Source organism: Chrysemys picta, chromosome 16 (genome assembly GCF_011386835.1).
Source record: "Chrysemys picta bellii isolate R12L10 chromosome 16, ASM1138683v2, whole genome shotgun sequence".
Lineage (NCBI taxonomy): Eukaryota > Metazoa > Chordata > Testudines > Emydidae > Chrysemys > Chrysemys picta.
In genome coordinates, this window is record NC_088806.1 from 1,817,009 (window position 1) to 1,834,447 (window position 17,439).

At 65.2% G+C, this 17,439-nt stretch overlaps 2 protein-coding genes across 2 annotated transcripts; one reads left to right on the forward strand and one right to left on the reverse strand.

Annotated features, from left to right (window-relative positions):
- The first annotated feature begins 2,214 nt into the window (after positions 1 to 2,214).
- Positions 2,215 to 17,264, forward strand: ACTL6B (actin like 6B). The gene is made up of 14 exons (XM_065570493.1): positions 2,215 to 2,512; positions 3,273 to 3,349; positions 3,815 to 3,980; positions 4,517 to 4,617; positions 11,959 to 12,056; positions 12,543 to 12,637; positions 12,983 to 13,089; positions 13,292 to 13,381; positions 13,519 to 13,580; positions 13,743 to 13,857; positions 14,417 to 14,497; positions 14,764 to 14,859; positions 16,188 to 16,274; positions 16,865 to 17,264. The coding sequence occupies exons 1-14, from the start codon at positions 2,323 to 2,325 to the stop codon at positions 16,943 to 16,945; spliced, it is 1,446 nt and encodes a 481-aa protein (XP_065426565.1). The 5' UTR covers positions 2,215 to 2,322; the 3' UTR covers positions 16,946 to 17,264.
- Positions 6,689 to 11,456, reverse strand: LOC135976066 (calponin homology domain-containing protein DDB_G0272472-like). Its single transcript, XM_065570488.1, has one exon. The coding sequence runs from the start codon at positions 10,603 to 10,605 to the stop codon at positions 8,881 to 8,883; it is 1,725 nt and encodes a 574-aa protein (XP_065426560.1). The 5' UTR covers positions 10,606 to 11,456; the 3' UTR covers positions 6,689 to 8,880.
- Positions 17,265 to 17,439: the final 175 nt, after the last annotated feature.

The window sequence follows — 17,439 nt, forward strand, 5'->3', positions numbered from 1 at the left end:
TCACACACGGGTGGGGACTAAGTAAGGAATGGAGACGTCTCTTTTCCTGGGATGAAGGGAGAGACCATCTTGCAGACGTGCGGGGGGGAAGAAGTAGACATGGGAGATATCAATTCACTTCCGGGGTGGGCAGGGTAATACCAACTCCCAAAAGCGGAGGGGTAGGGATGGGAAATACCAACCCTTACACATACTAAAGTGGGTTGTACCACTTGCGAAGGGGGAGAGGTGGGCTCCGGTTAAACCGGCAGGGGGAGCTGGGCTGTACCAAGTACCTGAAATGTGCACATCCCAGCCACACACAGAGGCCCCTTTTCCACTCCCCTCCCAGAGCCGGGGAGAGAACCCAGGAGTCCTGGCTCCCAGCCCCCCCTGCTCTAACCACCAGCCCCCACTCCCCTCCCAGAGCCGGGGGGAGAACCCAGGAGTCCTGGCTCCCAGCCCCCCCTGCCCTGACCCACCAGCCCCCCACTCCCCTCCCAGAGCCGGGGGGGAGAACCAGGAGTTCTGGCTCCCAGCCCCCCCTGCTCTAACCACCAGACCCCCTCCCCTCTCAGAGCCAGGGAGAGAACCCAGGAGTCCTGGCTCCCAGCCCCCCCTGCTCTAACCCACCAGCCCCCACTCCCCTCCCAGAGCCGAGGAGAGAACCCAGGAGTCCTGGCTTCCAGCCCCCCCCTGCTCTAACCCACCAGCCCCCATTCCCCTCCCAGAGCCAGGGGAGAGAACCCCAGGAGTCCTGGCTCCCAGCCCTCCACCCACCCGCCCCCATCAGAACATCTTACATCTGTCTCCCCAGAAGAGAGGGGAAGGGTTACCTGGCTAGGTTCCCCCCCACACTGGGGGACCTCGGGGGGGGGGGTTGCAGCAATTCCGGCTGGCCGGGGGAGAAGCCCCCCCCAGGGTTAATCCCCAGACGGTGGCAGGGCGGGGGGTGGGCGGACGGAGCCGGAGTAGCCGCTGGGTTCCTGCGCGGTGACAGCAGCCAATGGCGGTGGGTGGGTGGAGGAGGGAATGGGGGGACCCCTCCCCTGCCCATCCATCATCAGCTGCTGCTACCAAGTGAGGGGGGGGGCATGTTCCCGGTCAATTTCCCGCACATACACCCCCCCACACAGGGACTGACACTGACAGTGCAAACCACAGGGACAGATCCAGAGAGAACCCAGGAGTCCTGGCTCCCAGCCCCACCCTGCTCTAACCCACCAGCCCCCACTCCCCTCCCAGAGCTGAGGAGAGAACCCAGGAGTCCTGGCTCCCAGCCCCGCCCTGCTTTAACCCACCAGCCCCCACTCCCCTCCCAGAGCCGGGGAGAGAACCCAGGAGTCTTGGCTCCCAGCCCCCCCTGCTCTGACCCACCAGCCCCCACTCCCCTCCCAGCACCGGGGAGAGAACCCAGGAGTCTTGGCTCCCACTGTTAAATTCCTACACATACCAGCTCTGTATCTGCCCCCAGTCTAGGGGGATTTCGGGTTTTTCTGGTTTGAAACAATCCCGGACATAGAATTGGGGGGTGGGACTGAATAGGGAGACAAGTATGAAGGGGGGGATAAGGGGCTCTGGAGATAGGGTGTGGGGGAAGGGATGGGCAGGTAGAGGGGGTGCGGGGAGGGATGTTTAGATATTGTTATTTTGACTGGTAGCCCGCATAACAGTTAATGAATAGATGGTGGAGGCTGGTGGGTTAGAGCAGGGTGGGCTGGGAGCCAGGACTCCTGGGTTCTCTCCCCAGCTCTGGGAGGGGAGTGGGGGCTGGTGGTTAGAGCGGGGGGGGGCCTGGGAGCCAGGACTCCTGGGTTCTCCCCGGCTCTGGGAGGGTAGTGGGGCTGGTGGTTAGAGCGGGGAGGGGCTGGGAGCCGGGACTCCTGGGTTCTCTCCCTGGCTCTGTGAAGGGAGTGGGGGCTGGTGGTTAGAGCGGGGGCAGGGGGGCTGGGAGCCAGGACTCCTGGGTTCTCTCCCTGGCTCTGTGAGGGGAGTGGGGGCTGGTGGTTAGAGCGGGGGGGGCTGGGAGCCAGGACTCCTGGGTTCTCTCCCTGGCTCTGTGAAGGGAGTGGGGGCTGGTGGTTAGAGTGGAGGGGGCTGGGAGCCAGGACTCCTGGGTTCTCACCCGGCTCTGGGAGGGGAAGGGTGAACCCATGGGAAGGGGGAGATTGTTGCCTGAGCACCGGCCCCGCCCTAAAAAATTCCCTCCCCCGACACTAATTCCCCCTCCCACCCCGTCCTTCCCTGCCCCTTTAAGGAAGCCCCAGATTGTCACTTATTGTCTGGGCGATTGACCAATCAGGGGCTGCCTGGGGAGGGGGGTGCAGCCTCTGATTGGCGGGGATGAAAGCGCCCCACCCCACCCACTCTCTCTCCAGATCCCCCCTCCCATCCTCGGTCGCTGTCCAGCCGCCTGGTGCTGAATCGCCCCTCCCCCCCCAGCCGCCCCTACACCCGGGACCCTCCCCCCGCAGGAGCCGCTCGGGCAGGGGGCGCAGCGGAGCCAGGATGAGTGGGGGGGTCTATGGAGGAGGTAAGGGCCCCCTTTAATGTCCCCCCCCGCTTCATGTCCAGGCAGGCATCACAGCAGAAGTGCAGCCTCCAGGGGGCGCCCTGCTGCGGGGAGGGGGGGTCAGCAGGGGGCGCTCTGCCCCTGTTCTCGGAGCGTGAAACCAGGCGTCCGGGCCACGTCCCCTCCCCCCAGCGCCAGGTCTTGTCAGCTTGAGCTGGGATTCTCTTTCCAGCCGCCCCGCCCCAGAGGTGGGCGCATCTCAGCGCCGGGCGAGGGGTCCCTGTGTAACCGGCCGCCCCACCCCAGGGGTGGCTGCATCTCAGCGCTGGGCGAGGGGTCCCTGTGTAACCGGCCGCCCCACCCCAGAGGTGGCTGCATCTCAGCGCCGGGCGAGAGGTCCCTGTGTAACCGGCCGCCCCACCCCAGAGGTGGCTGCATCTCAGCGCCGGGCGAGGGGTCCCTGGGTAACCGGCCGCCCCGCCCCAGAGGTGGGCGCATCTCAGCGCCGGGCGAGGGGTCTCTGGGTAACCGGGCCGCCCCGCCCCAGAGGTGGGCGCGTCTCAGCGCCGGGCGAGGGGTCCCTGTGTAACCGGCCGCCCCGCCCCAGAGGTGGCTGCATCTCAGCGCCGGGCGAGGGGTCCCTGGGTAACCAGCCCGCCCCCCCCCAGAGGTGGGCGCATCTCAGCGCCGGGCGAGGGGTCCCCGGGTAACCGGCCGCCCCGTCCCAGAGGTGGGCGCATCGGTGGTGGGTGCTGAGTGTTTCTCTTTTTCTCTGTCCCAGATGAGGTGGGGGCGCTCGTCTTTGACATCGGCTCGTTCTCAGTCCGAGCCGGCTACGCCGGAGAAGACTGCCCCAAGGTATGTCCAGAGCCTCCCCATTGGAGTCTCTGGAACCCCCCCGTAACCTGCCTTTTGGCCGGGTGGGAGCCGGCGCCCCGCAGAGGGGACAAGCTCCTGCCCCATTCCCCGCCCCCCTGAGCCAGCCAGTCCCTGCCCTGGGGCCGGGTGGGAGCCGGTGCCCCCCGGAGGGGACAGGCCCCTGCCCCATTCCCCACCCCCCTGAACCAGCCAGTCCCTGCCCTGGGGCCGGGTGGGAGCCGGCACCCCCTAGAGGGGACAGGCCCCTGCCCCATTCCCCGTCCCCCTGAGCCAGCCAGTCCCTGCCCTGGGGCCGGGTGGGAGCCGGTGCCCCCCGGAGGGGACAGGCCCCTGCCCCATTCCCCGCCCCCCTGAGCCAGCCAGTCCCTGCCCTGGGGCTGGGTGGGAGCCGGCGCCCCCCAGAGGGGACAGGTCCCAGAGCTCACCCCCCACCCCCCGTTACAGGCGGATTTCCCCACCACGGTGGGGCTGCTGGCCCCCGAGGAGTCGGCGCTGGAGCTGGACGGGGAGAAGGAGAAGAAGCCGGGGAAGGTTTATTACATCGACACCAACTCGCTGCACGTCCCGCGGGAGAACACGGAGGTCCTGTCACCCCTCAAGAACGGCATGAGTGAGGGTTTGGCCCCCGGGGCCCCGCCACAGTCTTCCCCTGCCATGGGCCCCCCCGCCACATGACCCAACTACCCCCCTGCCATGGACCCCCGCTATCCCCCTGCCACAGCCCCCCCACCACGGGCCCCTGCTACTCCCCCGTCATGCCCCCCCACCACGAGCCCGCGCTACCCCCCGCCACGGGTCCCCGCTATCCGCCTGCCACAACCCCTCCTGCCATGGGACACAACTACCCCTCTGCCACAGGCCCCCCCGCTGTCCCCGTGCCGCGGCCCCTGCTGCCACGGGTCCCCTGCCATGGGCGCCCCGTTACTCCCTGCCACAGAACCCCCAACCACAGCTCCCCACTTCCTTCCCTGCCTCCCCCTGCCCGGGGCACCCCCCAGTGGCTTCCCCACCCCCACGGGCGACCCCACGTGGTGCAGGGGGGCTGGGGGGAAGTGGGATGATGCCACCTTAACGGAGCCCCCCCCCGTATCTCTCCCTCCCCCCCGTGTCATTCCCTCGCCCCTCCCCACGCCGCTGTCCCCCCAGTCGAGGACTGGGACTGTTTCCAGGCGATTCTGGATCACACGTACGGGAAACACGTCAAGTCGGAGCCCGGCCTGCACCCCGTGCTCATGTCCGAGGCGCCGGTAGGTCCCCCCGTGCCCCCTACGTCGCGTCCTCCCTGCACCCCGACACCCCCAATCCATCCCCTGCACCCCGACATCCCCCCGATCCACACCAACATCACCTCACTCCCCTGCACCCCGACACCCCCCGATCCACCCCCCTGCACCCCATGCTCATGTCCGAGGCGCCGGTAGGTCCCCCCGTGCCCCCTACGTCGTGTCGCCCCCGTGTCCTGACATCCCCCCGATCCACCCCAACATCACCTCACCCCCCTGCACCCCGACATCCCCCCGATCAATCATCTGCACCCCAACATCACCTCACTCCCCTGCACCCTGACACCCCCCGATCCACCCCCCTGCACCCCGTGCTCATGTCCGAGGCGCCGGTAGGTCCCCCCGTGCCCCCTACGTCGCGTCCCCCCTGCACCCCGACACTCCCCGATCCACCCCCCTGCACCCCGTGCTCATGTCCGAGGCGCCGGTAGGTCCCCCCGTGCCCCCTACGTCACGTCCCACCTGCACCCCGACATCCCCCCGATCCATCCTCTGCACCCCAACATCACCTCACTCCCCTGCACCCTGACATCCCCCCGATCCACCCTCCTGCACCCCGTGCTCATGTCCGAGGCGCCGGTAGGTCCCCCCGTGCCCACTACGTCGCATCCCCCCCTGCACCCCGACATCCCCCCGATCCATCCCCTGCACCCCGACATCCCCCCGATCCACCCCCCTGCACCCCGTGCTCATGTCCGAGGCGCCGGTAGGTCCCCCCGTGCCCCCTACGTCGTGTCGCCCCCGTGTCCTGACATCCCCCCGATCCACCCCAACATCACCTCACCCCCCTGCACCCCGACACCCCCCGATCCATCCTCTGCACCCCAACATCACCTCACTCCCCTGCACCCCGACACCCCCCGATCCACCCCCCTGCACCCCGTGCTCATGTCTGAGGCGCCGGTAGGTCCCCCCGTGCCCCCTACGTCGTGTCACCCCTGCACCCCAACACCCCCGATCCATCCTCTGCACCCCGACATCCCCCCGATCCATCCTCTGCACCCCAACATCACCTCACTCCCCTGCACCCCGACACCCCCCGATCCATCCTCTGCACCCCAACATCCCCCCGATCCATCCTCTGCACCCCAACATCACCTCACTCCCCTGCACCCCGACACCCCCCGATCCACCCCCCTGCACCCCGTGCTCATGTCCGAGGCGCCGGTAGGTCCCCCCGTGCCCCCTACGTCGTGTCGCCCCCGTGTCCTGACATCCCCCCGATCCACCCCAACATCACCTCACTCCCCTGCACCCCGACATCCCCCCGATCCACCCCAACATCACCTCACTCCCCTGCACCCCGACATCCCCCCGATCCACCCCAACATCACCTCACCCCCCTGCACCCCATGCTCATGTCCGAGGCGCCAGTAGGTCCCCCCGTACCCCCTACGTCGTGTCGCCCCCTGTGTCCTGACATCCCCCCGATCCACCCCAACATCATCTCACCCCCCTGCACCCCGACACCCCCCGATCCACCCCCCTGCACCCCGTGCTCATGTCCGAGGCGCCGGTAGGTCCCCCCGTGCCCCCTACGTTGTGTCGCCCCCCTGTGTCCTGACATCCCCCCGATCCACCCCAACATCACCTCACCCCCCTGCACCCTGACATCCCCCCGATCCATCCTCTGCACCCCAACATCACCTCACTCCCCTGCACCCCGACACCCCCCGATCCACCCCCCTGCACCCCGTGCTCATGTCCGAGGCGCCGGTAGGTCCCCCCGTGCCCCCTACGTTGTGTCGCCCCCCTGCATCCTGACATCCCCCTGATCCACCCCCGTGCCTCCCTACGTCGCATCACCCCCCCTGCACCCCGACACCCCCCGATCCACCCCCCTGCACCCTGTGCTCATGTCCGAGGTGACGGTAGGTCCCCCCGTGCCCCCTACGTCGCGTCCCCCCTGCACCCAGACATCCCCCCGATCCACCCCAACATCACCTCACTCCCCTGCACCCCGACATCCCCCGATCCACCCCCTTGCACCCCGACACCCCCCGATCCATCCCCGTGCCCCCTACGTTGCTGTCACGGAGTATTGGGGGACTCAGGGCCCTGCACCCCCGGCTTCCTGCGATTCACCATGACTCTCAGCCAGCCAGTAAAGCAGAAGGTTTATTTGGATGACAGGAATACAGTCCAAGACAGGTCTTGCAGGCACAGACAACAGGGACCCCCTCAGTTAAGTCCAGCTTGGGGTCCCAGGGCTTCCCAGCCCACCCCCCTTCGGGGGGGTCAGAGCCATCTCTGTCTCCCAGCCATCTCTCCAGCTCGCTTCCAGCACTCTGCCTTCAGCGACCCCTCCCACAGCCTTTGTTCAGTTTCCCGGGCTCAGGAGTCACCTGGCCTTCAACCCCTTCCTGGGTTCTCATGTTACACACTCAGGTATGTGCCCTCGGGCAGATCCCATCCTCCAATGCAGACTATCCCCTGTCAGCATTCACAGACCACAGTGAGAACAGGCCCAGTTTGTCACATCTCTCCCCCCTTCGAGACCGAACTGAGCAGGGTCACTTTAGCCAGTGACCCGGGGAAGTTTGAACCTACCCCCGTTCCCATGGATGCCCCCGCATCCCTCCCATTCCTTGGTGGGAGTTACACCAGGCCCCTTCCGTTCCACGCCCCCCTTAGGTCGGGGGTGCTTGATGGCACTCGCAGTTCGCATGTGGGAAGGTTTATGCGGCCTGTGCCCTTTTCCCACCCCCATACCTCTGGGGTTCCAACTGGGCTGTGGTCTTCTCCCAGCGCTCCAGTCTGGAGGTCTGTGCTTTGGGCTCTCTTGGTTTAGAGCCGCCCTTTTAACCTTGGCCACCCTCTGGAAAGGATCCTCTCTGCTGGGCAAGGGTCCTAAAGCCGTTTTCCCCTTGTCCCGGGCCTTCCTCCCCCTCTGACAGGGGTCACAGGATCCGCAGTACTGTCGGACAGTAACAAAGACCCCCGGGCCAGTAAAAGCTCCGTAGCAGCCTCTGCTGGGTACGCCAGGTTCCCTGGTGCCCTGAGAGGGGAATGGCATGGGCCCGGCACAGCAGCTGGTGGCGATACTTCTGGGGTACCACCAGCTGCCTCCTGATCCCCCCTGACTCCATTTTCCCTGGGGGAGCCCATTCTCGGTACAGGAACCCCTTCTCCCACAGGAACCTTTTCCGGCCACCTCGTCCCATGGTCTGTACCGCATTGAGGTCGGCCAGGTCCCTTATCTTCCGCAAGGAGGGATCTTTCTGCACCTCGGCCTGGAACTCAGCAGCTGGGACAGGGATGGCCACCTGCTCTCTCTCGCCGGCTGGGTCCGAAGCCGCAGCCTCCCTGAGCCGTGTCCCTGGGTGTTCCCTCCCCACCAGGTTAGGGTCCTGCGCCTCGGGCAAGGCACCCCCCCCAAGGCCAGGGCGCAGTGCCCCTCGCCGGCTCTGACCGCGGGTCACAACTAAGGCGGTCTGGGGGCTGCTTGGCCAGTCCTCTAGGTCCCCCCCCATCAACACCTCAGTGGGCAAATGGTGGTGCACTCCCACGTCCTTGGGGCCCTCCTTGGCCCCCCATTTCAGGTGTACCCTCTGTCACGGAGTCCCCGGGCAATGCTCTGGAACTGCTCCCCACAAAGCCAGTCAGGACTTTGGGGAGCCTCCTCTCCCTCGGAGCAGACTGTCTTCAGGGCAAGAAGCTCACACGGCTTCACCTCCTGGGTCTCTCCTGGGAGCATTCAGCATATGCCCCTCCGTGCGCTTCCCACGGCGAGTCCGCCCCGGCGGGGTCCTGGGGAAGCCAGAGGGTCCTGCACCCCCCACTTCACACTCAGACGTGACTCTCAGCCAGCCAGTAACACAGAGGTTTATTAGATGACAGGAACACGGTCTAAAACAGAGCTTGTAGGTACAGCGGCGAACGGGACCCCTCGGCCGGGTCCATTATGGGGTTCAGAGAGCCAGACACCCACGTCTGCCCTCACTCCTAGTCCCCAGGTAGCTCCAACTCTCAAACCCCCTCCAGCCCCTCCTTCTCTGGGCTTTGTCTCTTTCCTCGGCCAGGAGGTCACCTGATCTCTATGTTCACCTTTAGCTATTTCCTTGCAGGGGGGGAAGGGGCCCTGGCCATTTGTTGCCAGGGAGACAGAGTGTCAGTGATTTATGCAAACTGGCCTTTCCCCACCACCTAGAGACTTAAGAAATGCATAGGGGAAACTGAGGCACCCACACAGTATTTAGAGGAAACATTAAGAACAGTCCCACTTCGTCACACCCTCGCTACGGGAACCTTGAATGGGGTCCCGCCCACCCCGGTCAGGGTCAGGAAGGTGTTGGGCACCACCCGATCTGGGGCCACCACCTCGGGCCGGGCCAGTGTCACCTCTGCGCCCGTGTCCCAGTATCCATAAACTTTCTTCCCATCCACCTCCAGGGGAACAAGGCACTCGCTCCGCAGGGACAGCCCCGCGCCAACCCTGTAAACGGAGAACTTTGAATCCGGAGCATCTGGCCCCCCAGAGAAGCTGGCCGGGGGCCCTTCTCTCTCTTGAGCAGTTGATAAGCTGCCAGCCCCTCTTGCATGAGAAGCCTGCCCCTCGTCCGTCTGGGCCTCTACCAAGTTAACCCGGTGCGGGTTCGGTCTGCTCAGTCTGTCCTTGAGCTTGGGGCACTGGGCCCGAACGTGGCCTCTTCGGCCGCAGTAATAGCAGCTCATGTCCCGTGGGTCCCCTCGAGCTGGTCGGTTGTCCCTGACGCTGGGCATTCCCCGTGGGAGGGGATTCCCCATATTCCCCCTTTGGGAGGTCCCAGGGTGACTCTCTCTCTGCATCACGGCGGGCCTGTTCCTTTGGGGCTCCTCCCTGCCACCCCCTGACCGGCTCTTTACAAACTCATCAGCCAGCTGCCCGGCGTGTCGCGGGTTCTCTGGCTTTCTGTCCACCAACCACAGCCTCAGGTCGGATGGGCACCGCTCATACAGTTGCTCCAGTACCAGCAGTTTAACCAGGTCCTCCTTCGTCTGGGCCCCACCAGCCCACTTGCTGGCGTATCTTTCCATGCGGACGGCTAGTTGCAGATATGAGATCTCAGGGGTTTTATCTTGACTCCGGAACCTTTCCCGGTACATCTCAGGAGTCAGCCCAAACTCTCGTAGCAGGGCCTTTTTGAATAGTTCGTAGTCCCCTTTCTCTGCCTCTCCCAGTTGGCGGTACAATGCCACGGCTTTGGGGTCCAGTAAGGGGGTAAGGACCCGGAGTCTGTCCGCGGGATCAACCCGGTGCAGCTCGCAGGCCGTCTCAAAGGCCTCCAGGAAGTCATCCATGTCCTCCCCCTCCTTGTATGGGGCCATGATGCACTTATCAAAGCTCCGTGCAGTCCTGGGTCCCCCCTCACCCACCGCAGCCGGGGGTTCGCTGCCCTTCAATCTCGCCAGTTCCAGGTCATGCTGACGCTGTCTCTCATTCTCCTGTCTCTGTCTCTCTTTCTCCTCCCGTTCACGCTGATGCTGTCTCTCTTTCTCCTCCCGTTCATGCTGTCTCTGTCTCTCTTCACGCTGATGCTGTCTCTCTTTCTCCTCCCGTTCATGCTGTCTCTGTCGTTCACGATCCTCCAGCTCTCTCAGTTTTAGCTCTTTCTCCCATTCCAGCCAATTCCGCTCCACGGATGCCGAACGTCGCCGGGAGGATCCTCTGCTGGCCGGGGGGGTCACGGCGTCTTCGGTATTTGCTGGGCTCCTCCCCACCCTTCCCCTAGGCATAGGAAGGAGGGGTCTCGGGAAGCCCTCAGCAGCCGGCTGACCACTCCCAGCTGGGACAGACACTGGGGCCTGCGCTGCATTTGCCAGGCTGCTTCCCTGAGACACAGGGATCAGTTCATTCGCGCGATCTTCCGCCTCCAGCTGGGCAATGAGCTGTTCTTTGGTGAGCCTCCCAATGCGCAGCCGCCTCTGCTTGCACAGCTCCACCAGGTCGCTCTTAAGCCGCTTGGCATACATCTTCCTGCTGGCCACTCACCGGCCTGTGTGCTCACAGCTCCCCACAGTTCCCAGGGAGACCCCTAGTGTGCCAGCCCTTCTCGAGGTCACCACCTCTCTGCCAGGGTCGAGCTGCAGACTCCTCCGCCCCTGGGACCACTCGCTGCGATCCCCCCGGGGGACCCTGTTACTGCAAAAGTCCTTCTCACTGGTCACACACTCCCAGGGGTAATAACCGTCTCTCTCCCACTCTTCAGCACGCCTGGTCCCCGTCAATCCCCCTTCGTTTTACTGCTCCCCAGTCACTTACTGCAGGAAGCGCCGTCCACGGGGTGCAGTAGATCCCACCGCTGCCACCAGTTGTCACGGAGTATTGGGGGACTCAGGGCCCTGCACCCCCGGCTTCCTGTGATTCACCATGACTCTCAGCCAGCCAGTAAAGCAGAGGGTTTATTTGGATGACAGGAATACAGTCCAAGACAGGTCTTGCAGGCACAGACAACAGGACCCCCTCAGTTAAGTCCAGCTTGGGGTCCCAGGGCATTCCAGCCCACCCCCCTTCGCGGGGGTCAGAGCCATCTCTGTCTCCCAGCCATCTCTCCAGCCTGCTTCCAGCACTCTGCCTTCAGCGACCCCTCCCACAGCCTTTGTTCAGTTTCCCGGGCTCAGGAGTCACCTGGCCTTCAACCCCTTCCTGGGTTCTCATGTTACACACTCAGGTATGCGCCCTCGGGCAGATCCCATCCTCCAATGCAGACTATCCCAGCCCCACTCCCCTGTCAGCATTCACAGACCACAGTGAGAACAGGCCCAGTTCATCACAGTTGCGTCACCCCCCTGCGTCCTGACACCCCCGATCCACCCCCGTGCCCCCCTACGTCGCATCACCCCCCCTGCATCCCGACACCACCCGATCCATCCTCTGCACCCCGACATCCGTCACCCCCTCCACCCTGACATCCCCCCGATCCACCCCCTGCACCCCGACATCACATCACTCCCCCTGCACTCCGACACCCCCTGATCCACCCCCCTGCACCCCATCACCTTACCCCCGTGCCGTCACATCCTCCTGATCTGCACCCAACATCACCTCACCCCCTGCACTCCGACATGCCCCGATCCACCCCCTTCCTCCCGACATCACCTCACCCCCATGCCGTCACATCCCCCTGCACCCCGACATCCCCCCTGATCCCCCCTGCACCCCGACATTACCTCACACCCCCCCGCACTGCCACATCCCCCCTGTACCCCATCCCCCCGATCCGCCCCAACATCACCTCGCCCCCCTGCACCGTCACATCCCCTAATCCACCCCCAGCACCCCGACATCTCGGCTTGGCCCCCCACGGCCGCTCTCTCTCCCCACAGTGGAACACCCGCGCCAAGCGGGAGAAGCTGACCGAGCTGATGTTCGAGCATTACGCCATCCCGGCCTTCTTCCTCTGCAAGACTGCCGTGCTCACCGCGTATCCCGGAGGGGCTGGGGGGCAGGGAGCCAGATCTGGGGGGCTGGAGGACTGGTGAGGACGGGGGGGGGGGCTGGGGAGGGATTGGGGGCTGCACAGGGGGGCTGAGAAGTATCTGGGGGGCTGGAGGGGGGACTGCTGGCAGGGTGGGGGGCTAGGAAGTATCTGGGGGGCTGGAGGGGGGACGGCTGGCAAGGTGGGGGACTGGGATGGGGCTGGCAGGCTGGAGAGGACGTGGGGGGCTGCGATGCGGGGAGCTGGGCAGGGACTGGGGGGGCTATAGGGGAGATCTGGGGGGCCAGGAGGAAAATGGGGGGACCCTGGCATGGGATCCAGCAGCGAGCACCTTGGGCACTGTGGGGGGCACGTGTAGAGCACAGAGAGGGGCACCGAGAGCACCTACGAGGTGGGCGCCCGGTCCAGTGGCAGGGAGTTCCCCCGACCCCAAGAACCGTCTTGCCCCCTTGACCTCCCCACGCCCCCCAGCTTTGCCAATGGGCGCAGCACGGGGCTGGTGCTTGACAGCGGTGCCACCCACACCACAGCCATCCCCGTGCACGACGGCTACATCCTGCAGCAAGGTGGGCACTGCCCGGATGCCTGGGTTCTCGCCCCGGCTCTGGGAGGGGAGTGGGGACTGGTGGGTCAGATCGGGGGGGCTGGGAGCCAGGACTCCTGGGTTCTCTCCCCAGCTCTGGGAGGGGAGTGGGGGCTGGTGGGTCAGATCGGGGGGGGGGGGCTGGGAGCCAGGACTCCTGGGTTCTCTCCCCAGCTCTGGGAGTGGGTGGGGGCTGGTGGGTCAGATCAGGGGGGGCTGGGAGCCAGGACTCCTGGGTTCTCTCCCCGGCTCGGGGAAGGGAGTGGGCAGTGGAGGGGGGCTGGGAGCCCGAACTCCTGGGTTCATGCCCGACTCTGGGGGATTCCAGGCATCGTGAAGTCGCCGCTGGCCGGGGATTTCATCTCCATGCAGTGCCGGGAGCTCTTCCAGGAGATGAACATTGAGATCGTGCCCCCCTACATGATCGCTGCCAAGGTGCGGGGTGGGGGGGTCCCTCATGGGGGGGCAGGAAGGGACCCGGGGAGCGGCCAGGCTGGGGGAAAACAGGAATCCAGGAAGTGGGAGAGATGAGGTGGAGGAAGGGGGTTGATGGGGGTGAGGGGCTGGGGGGATCTGGGGGGGCTGGGAGGGGAATGGTTCACGGCTCCCCCCTGCCCCATCTTTCTCCCCCCCCCAGGACCCTGTGCGTGAGGGGGCCCCCCCCAACTGGAAGAAGAAGGAGAAGCTGCCCCAGGTCTCCAAATCCTGGCACAACTACACCTGCAATGTGAGCTGGGAGGGGGCCGGACGCCTGGGTTCTCTCCCCAGCTCTGGGAGGGGAGTGGGGGCTGGTGGGTTAGAGCCGGGAGGGCTGGGTTCTCTCCCCCAGTCGGTGACCCCCACATACTCTCCCGCCCCCCGCAGGAGGTGATCCAGGATTTCCAGGCCTCGGTGCTACAGGTCTCCGACTCGCCATATGATGAGCAGTGAGTGCTGGGGGGGGGGGCACCGAGGGGAGGAGGAAGGGGGGGCCCTGGGACTTGGCCACAGGGGGGGCTGGGCACTTAGCTTGGGGGGTGGGGTCTGTCGGGATGGGGTAGTCGGGGGAAGGTGCGGGGCACTGCCCCCTCTCTGCCCCCTCCCCACAGGGTGGCCGCCCAGATGCCCACCGTGCACTACGAGATGCCCAATGGCTACAACACGGACTACGGGGCCGAGCGGCTGCGCATTCCCGAAGGGCTGTTTGACCCCTCCAATGTCAAGGTGAGCCCCCCCCCAGAGCCGGGGAGAGAACCCAGGAGTCCTGGCTCCCAGCCCCCCTGCTCTAATCTACCAGTCCCCACTCCCCTCCCAGAGCCGGGGAGAGAACCCAGGAGTCCTGGCTCCCAGCCCCCCCTGTTCTAACCCACCAGCCCCCACTCCCCTCCCAGAGCCGGGGAGAGAACCCAGGAGTCCTGGCTCCCAGCCCCACCTGTTCTAACCCACCAGCCCCCACTCCCCTCCCAGAGCCGGGGAGAGAACCCAGGAGTCCTGGCTCCCAGCCCCCCCTGCTCTAACCCACCAGCCCCCACTCCCCCTCCAGAGCTGGGGAGAGAACCCAGGCGTCCTGGCTCCCAGCCCCCCCGCTCTAACCCCCCCCATTCCCAGAACCCCTGCCTTTCTTAATTGCTACCTGCCTCAGTTTCCCCAGGGGGCACCTTGTCCAGGGCTGGGCTGGGAGTTGGGGGGAGATGGTGGTGGGATATTGAGGAAGGGGGAGTCCGGGGGGAGGGCAGAAGGCCCCCCCCATTAACGACCCCCCCGATTCTCTCCCCTTCTCCAGGGTCTCTCTGGGAACACCATGCTGGGCGTCGGCCACGTGGTCACCACCAGCATTGGCATGTGTGATATCGACATCAGGCCGGTGCGTGACCCCCCCTGGCTCCCCCCTGGCCTGGGGGGTGTGGGGCTGGGCCCCCAGGCCCTGTGGGACCCCCCGCAACTGGAGTCACGTGGCTGGGCCTGTGGGGAGGGGCACCTGGTCAGCAGGCGGGACGCCGGGGTAGATGGGCCCGTGGGAGATGGGCTTGTGGGGGAGATGCTGGGGGGAGATGGGGCCGGGGGGCACCGGGGGAGGGGGACCCAGGGGTGAGGTGGGCCCGGGACTAACCGTCTCCCCGTGACTCCCAGGGTCTCTATGGCAGTGTCATTGTGACTGGGGGCAACACGCTGCTCCAGGGCTTCACTGACCGGCTGAACCGCGAGCTGTCGCAGAAAACGCCCCCCGTGAGTGTGTGTGTGTGTGTGTGTGTGCATTGAAGGGTTGTTGGGAGTTGTGGTGTTGGGGGTTGTGGGGTGTGTGTGCGTAGAGGGGTTGCTGTGGGGGTTTGTGGGGTGTGTCTGTGTGTGTGTGCGTAGAGGGGTTGCTGTGGGGTCTATGCATAGAGGGGTTGTTGTGTCGGGTGTGTGTGTGCGTAGAGGGGTTTCTGTGGGGGTTTGTGGGGTGTGTCTGTGTGTGTGTGCATAGAGGGGTTGCTGTGGGGTCTATGCATAGAGGGGTTGTTGAGGGTTGGGGTGTGTGTGTGTGCGTAGAGGGGTTGCTGTGGGGGTTTGTGGGGTGTGTCTGTGTGTGTGTGTGCGTAGAGGGGTTGCCGTGGGGTCTATGCATAGAGGGGTTGTTGAGGGTTGGGGTGTGTGTGTGTGCGTAGAGGGGTTGCTGTGGGGGTTTGTAGGATGTGTCTGTGTGTGTGTGCGTAGAGGGGTTGCTGTGGGGTCTATGCATAGAGGGGTTGTTGAGGGTTGGGGTGTGTGTGTGTGTGCGTAGAGGGGTTGCTGTGGGGGTTTGTGGGGTGTGTCTGTGTGTGTGTGCGTAGAGGGGTTGCTGTGGGGTCTATGCATAGAGGGGTTGTTGAGGGTTGGGGTGTGTGTGTGTGCGTAGAGGGGTTGCTGTGGGGGTTTGTGGGGTGTGTCTGTGTGTGTGTGCGTAGAGGGGTTGCTGTGGGGTCTATGCATAGAGGGGTTGTTGAGGGTTGGGGTGTGTGTGTGTGCATAGAGGGGTTGCTGTGGGGGTTTGTGGGGTGTGTCTGTGTGTGTGTGCGTAGAGGGGTTGCTGTGGGGTCTATGCATAGAGGGGTTGTTGAGGGTTGGGGTGTGTGTGTGTGCATAGAGGGATTGCTGTGGGGGTTTGTGGGGTGTGTCTGTGTGTGTGTGCGTAGAGGGGTTGCTGTGGGGTCTATGCATAGAGGGGTTGTTGAGGGTTGGGGTGTGTGTGTGTGCATAGAGGGGTTGCTGTGGGGGTTTGTGGGGTGTGTCTGTGTGTGTGTGCGTAGAGGGGTTGCTGTGGGGTCTATGCATAGAGGGGTTGTTGAGGGTTGGGGTGTGTGTGTGTGCATAGAGGGGTTGCTGTGGGAGTTTGTGGGGTGTGTCTGTGTGTGTGTGCGTAGAGGGGTTTCTGTGGGGGTTTGTGGGGTGTGTCTCTGTGTGTGTGCGTAGAGGGGTTGCTGTGGGTTGTGTCTATCTGTGTGTGCGGCGCTGCCCCCTGCTGGCCAGTCCCGCGGGTGTGCTCGGTGCTGGCCAGTTGGGGGCCTCTCCCCACCCCCCCTGTGTTCCCCCAGAGCATGCGCCTCAAACTCATCGCCAGCAACAGCACCATGGAGCGGAGATTCAGCCCCTGGATTGGGGGGTCCATTCTTGCCTCGCTGGTGAGTGCCCCGGGGGGGCCGGACGCCTGGGTTCTCTCCCGGCGCTGGGAGGGGAGTGGGGCTGGTGGGTCAGAGCAGGGGGGCAGGGGCTGGGAGCCCGGACTCCTGGGTTCTCTCCCCGGCTCTGGGAGGGGAGTGGGGGCTGGTGGGTTAGAGCAGGGGGGCGGGGGCTGGGAGCCAGAACTCCTGGGTTCTCTCCCCGGCTCTGGGAGGGGAGTGGGGGCTGGTGGTTAGAGCAGGGGGGGCTGGGAGCCAGGACTCCTGGGTTCTCTCCCCAGCTCTGGGAGGGGAGTGGGGGCTGGTGGTTAGAGCAGGGGGGGCTGGGAGCCAGAACTCCTGGGTTCTCTCCCCGGCTCTGGGAGGGGAGCGGGGGCTGGTGGTTAGAGCAGGGGGGCCTGGGAGCCAGGACTCCTGGGTTCTCTCCCTGGCTCTGGGAGGGCAGTGAGGGCGGGTGGGTCAGAGCAGGGGGGCTGGGAGCCAGGACTCCTGGGTTCTCTCCCCAGCTCTGGGAGGGGAGGGGGGCTGGTGGGTTGGAGCGGGGGGGCTGGGAGCCAGGACTCCTGGGTTCTCTCCTGATCTCTTCTCCCCAGGGCACTTTCCAGCAGATGTGGATCTCCAAGCAGGAGTACGAAGAGGGCGGGAAGCAGTGTGTGGAGCGGAAGTGCCCCTGAGGCAGCCGGCGCCCCTGGCGGTGGGGCTGGGGGTCCCCCTCCCCACCCCCCTCCGTCCAGTCCCCAAGCTGTGTTTCTCACCGTTATGCTCACAACACCTTTGGCGGGGGAGGGTCCAATGGGAAACAGTCCAAAACAGAGCCCCCCCAATTCTTTCCCTACTCCCCCCCCGTCACAGCCCCCCTTGGGCTGTGCTGTTCCCCTCCCCCCGGTGCCCCTCGCTAGCTCGTTATGTGGTTCGTTAATTGGGTCGGTTCATTTTCACGCGGGCGAATGTGGCGTCTGGACAATGGCCCCCAATAAACGTCCAGAAAGAAAACCGTCCAGTGGTGTCTTCGTAATGTCGCCTAGATGTGAAAGGAACCCAGGTGTCCGGGCTCCCAGCCCCCCCTGCTCTAGCCCCCCCTCTCCTCCCCTCCCCTCCCAGAGCTGGGGAGAGAACCCAGGAGTCCTGGCTTCCAGCCCCCCCTGCTCTGACCCACCAGCCCCCACTC

Bases quoted from the DNA above. Each gene is read 5' to 3' on its own strand.
- LOC135976066 (XM_065570488.1), bottom strand. From the start codon at position 10,605: ATGTATGCCAAGCGGCTTAAGAGCGACCTGGTGGAGCTGTGCAAGCAG.
- ACTL6B (XM_065570493.1), top strand. From the start codon at position 2,323: ATGAAAGCGCCCCACCCCACCCACTCTCTCTCCAGATCCCCCCTCCCA. The intron at 2,513-3,272 runs GTAAGGGCCCCC...TCTCTGTCCCAG, and splicing joins TGGGGGGGTCTATGGAGGAG to ATGAGGTGGGGGCGCTCGTC. The intron at 14,498-14,763 runs GTGCGTGACCCC...CGTGACTCCCAG, and splicing joins GTGATATCGACATCAGGCCG to GGTCTCTATGGCAGTGTCAT.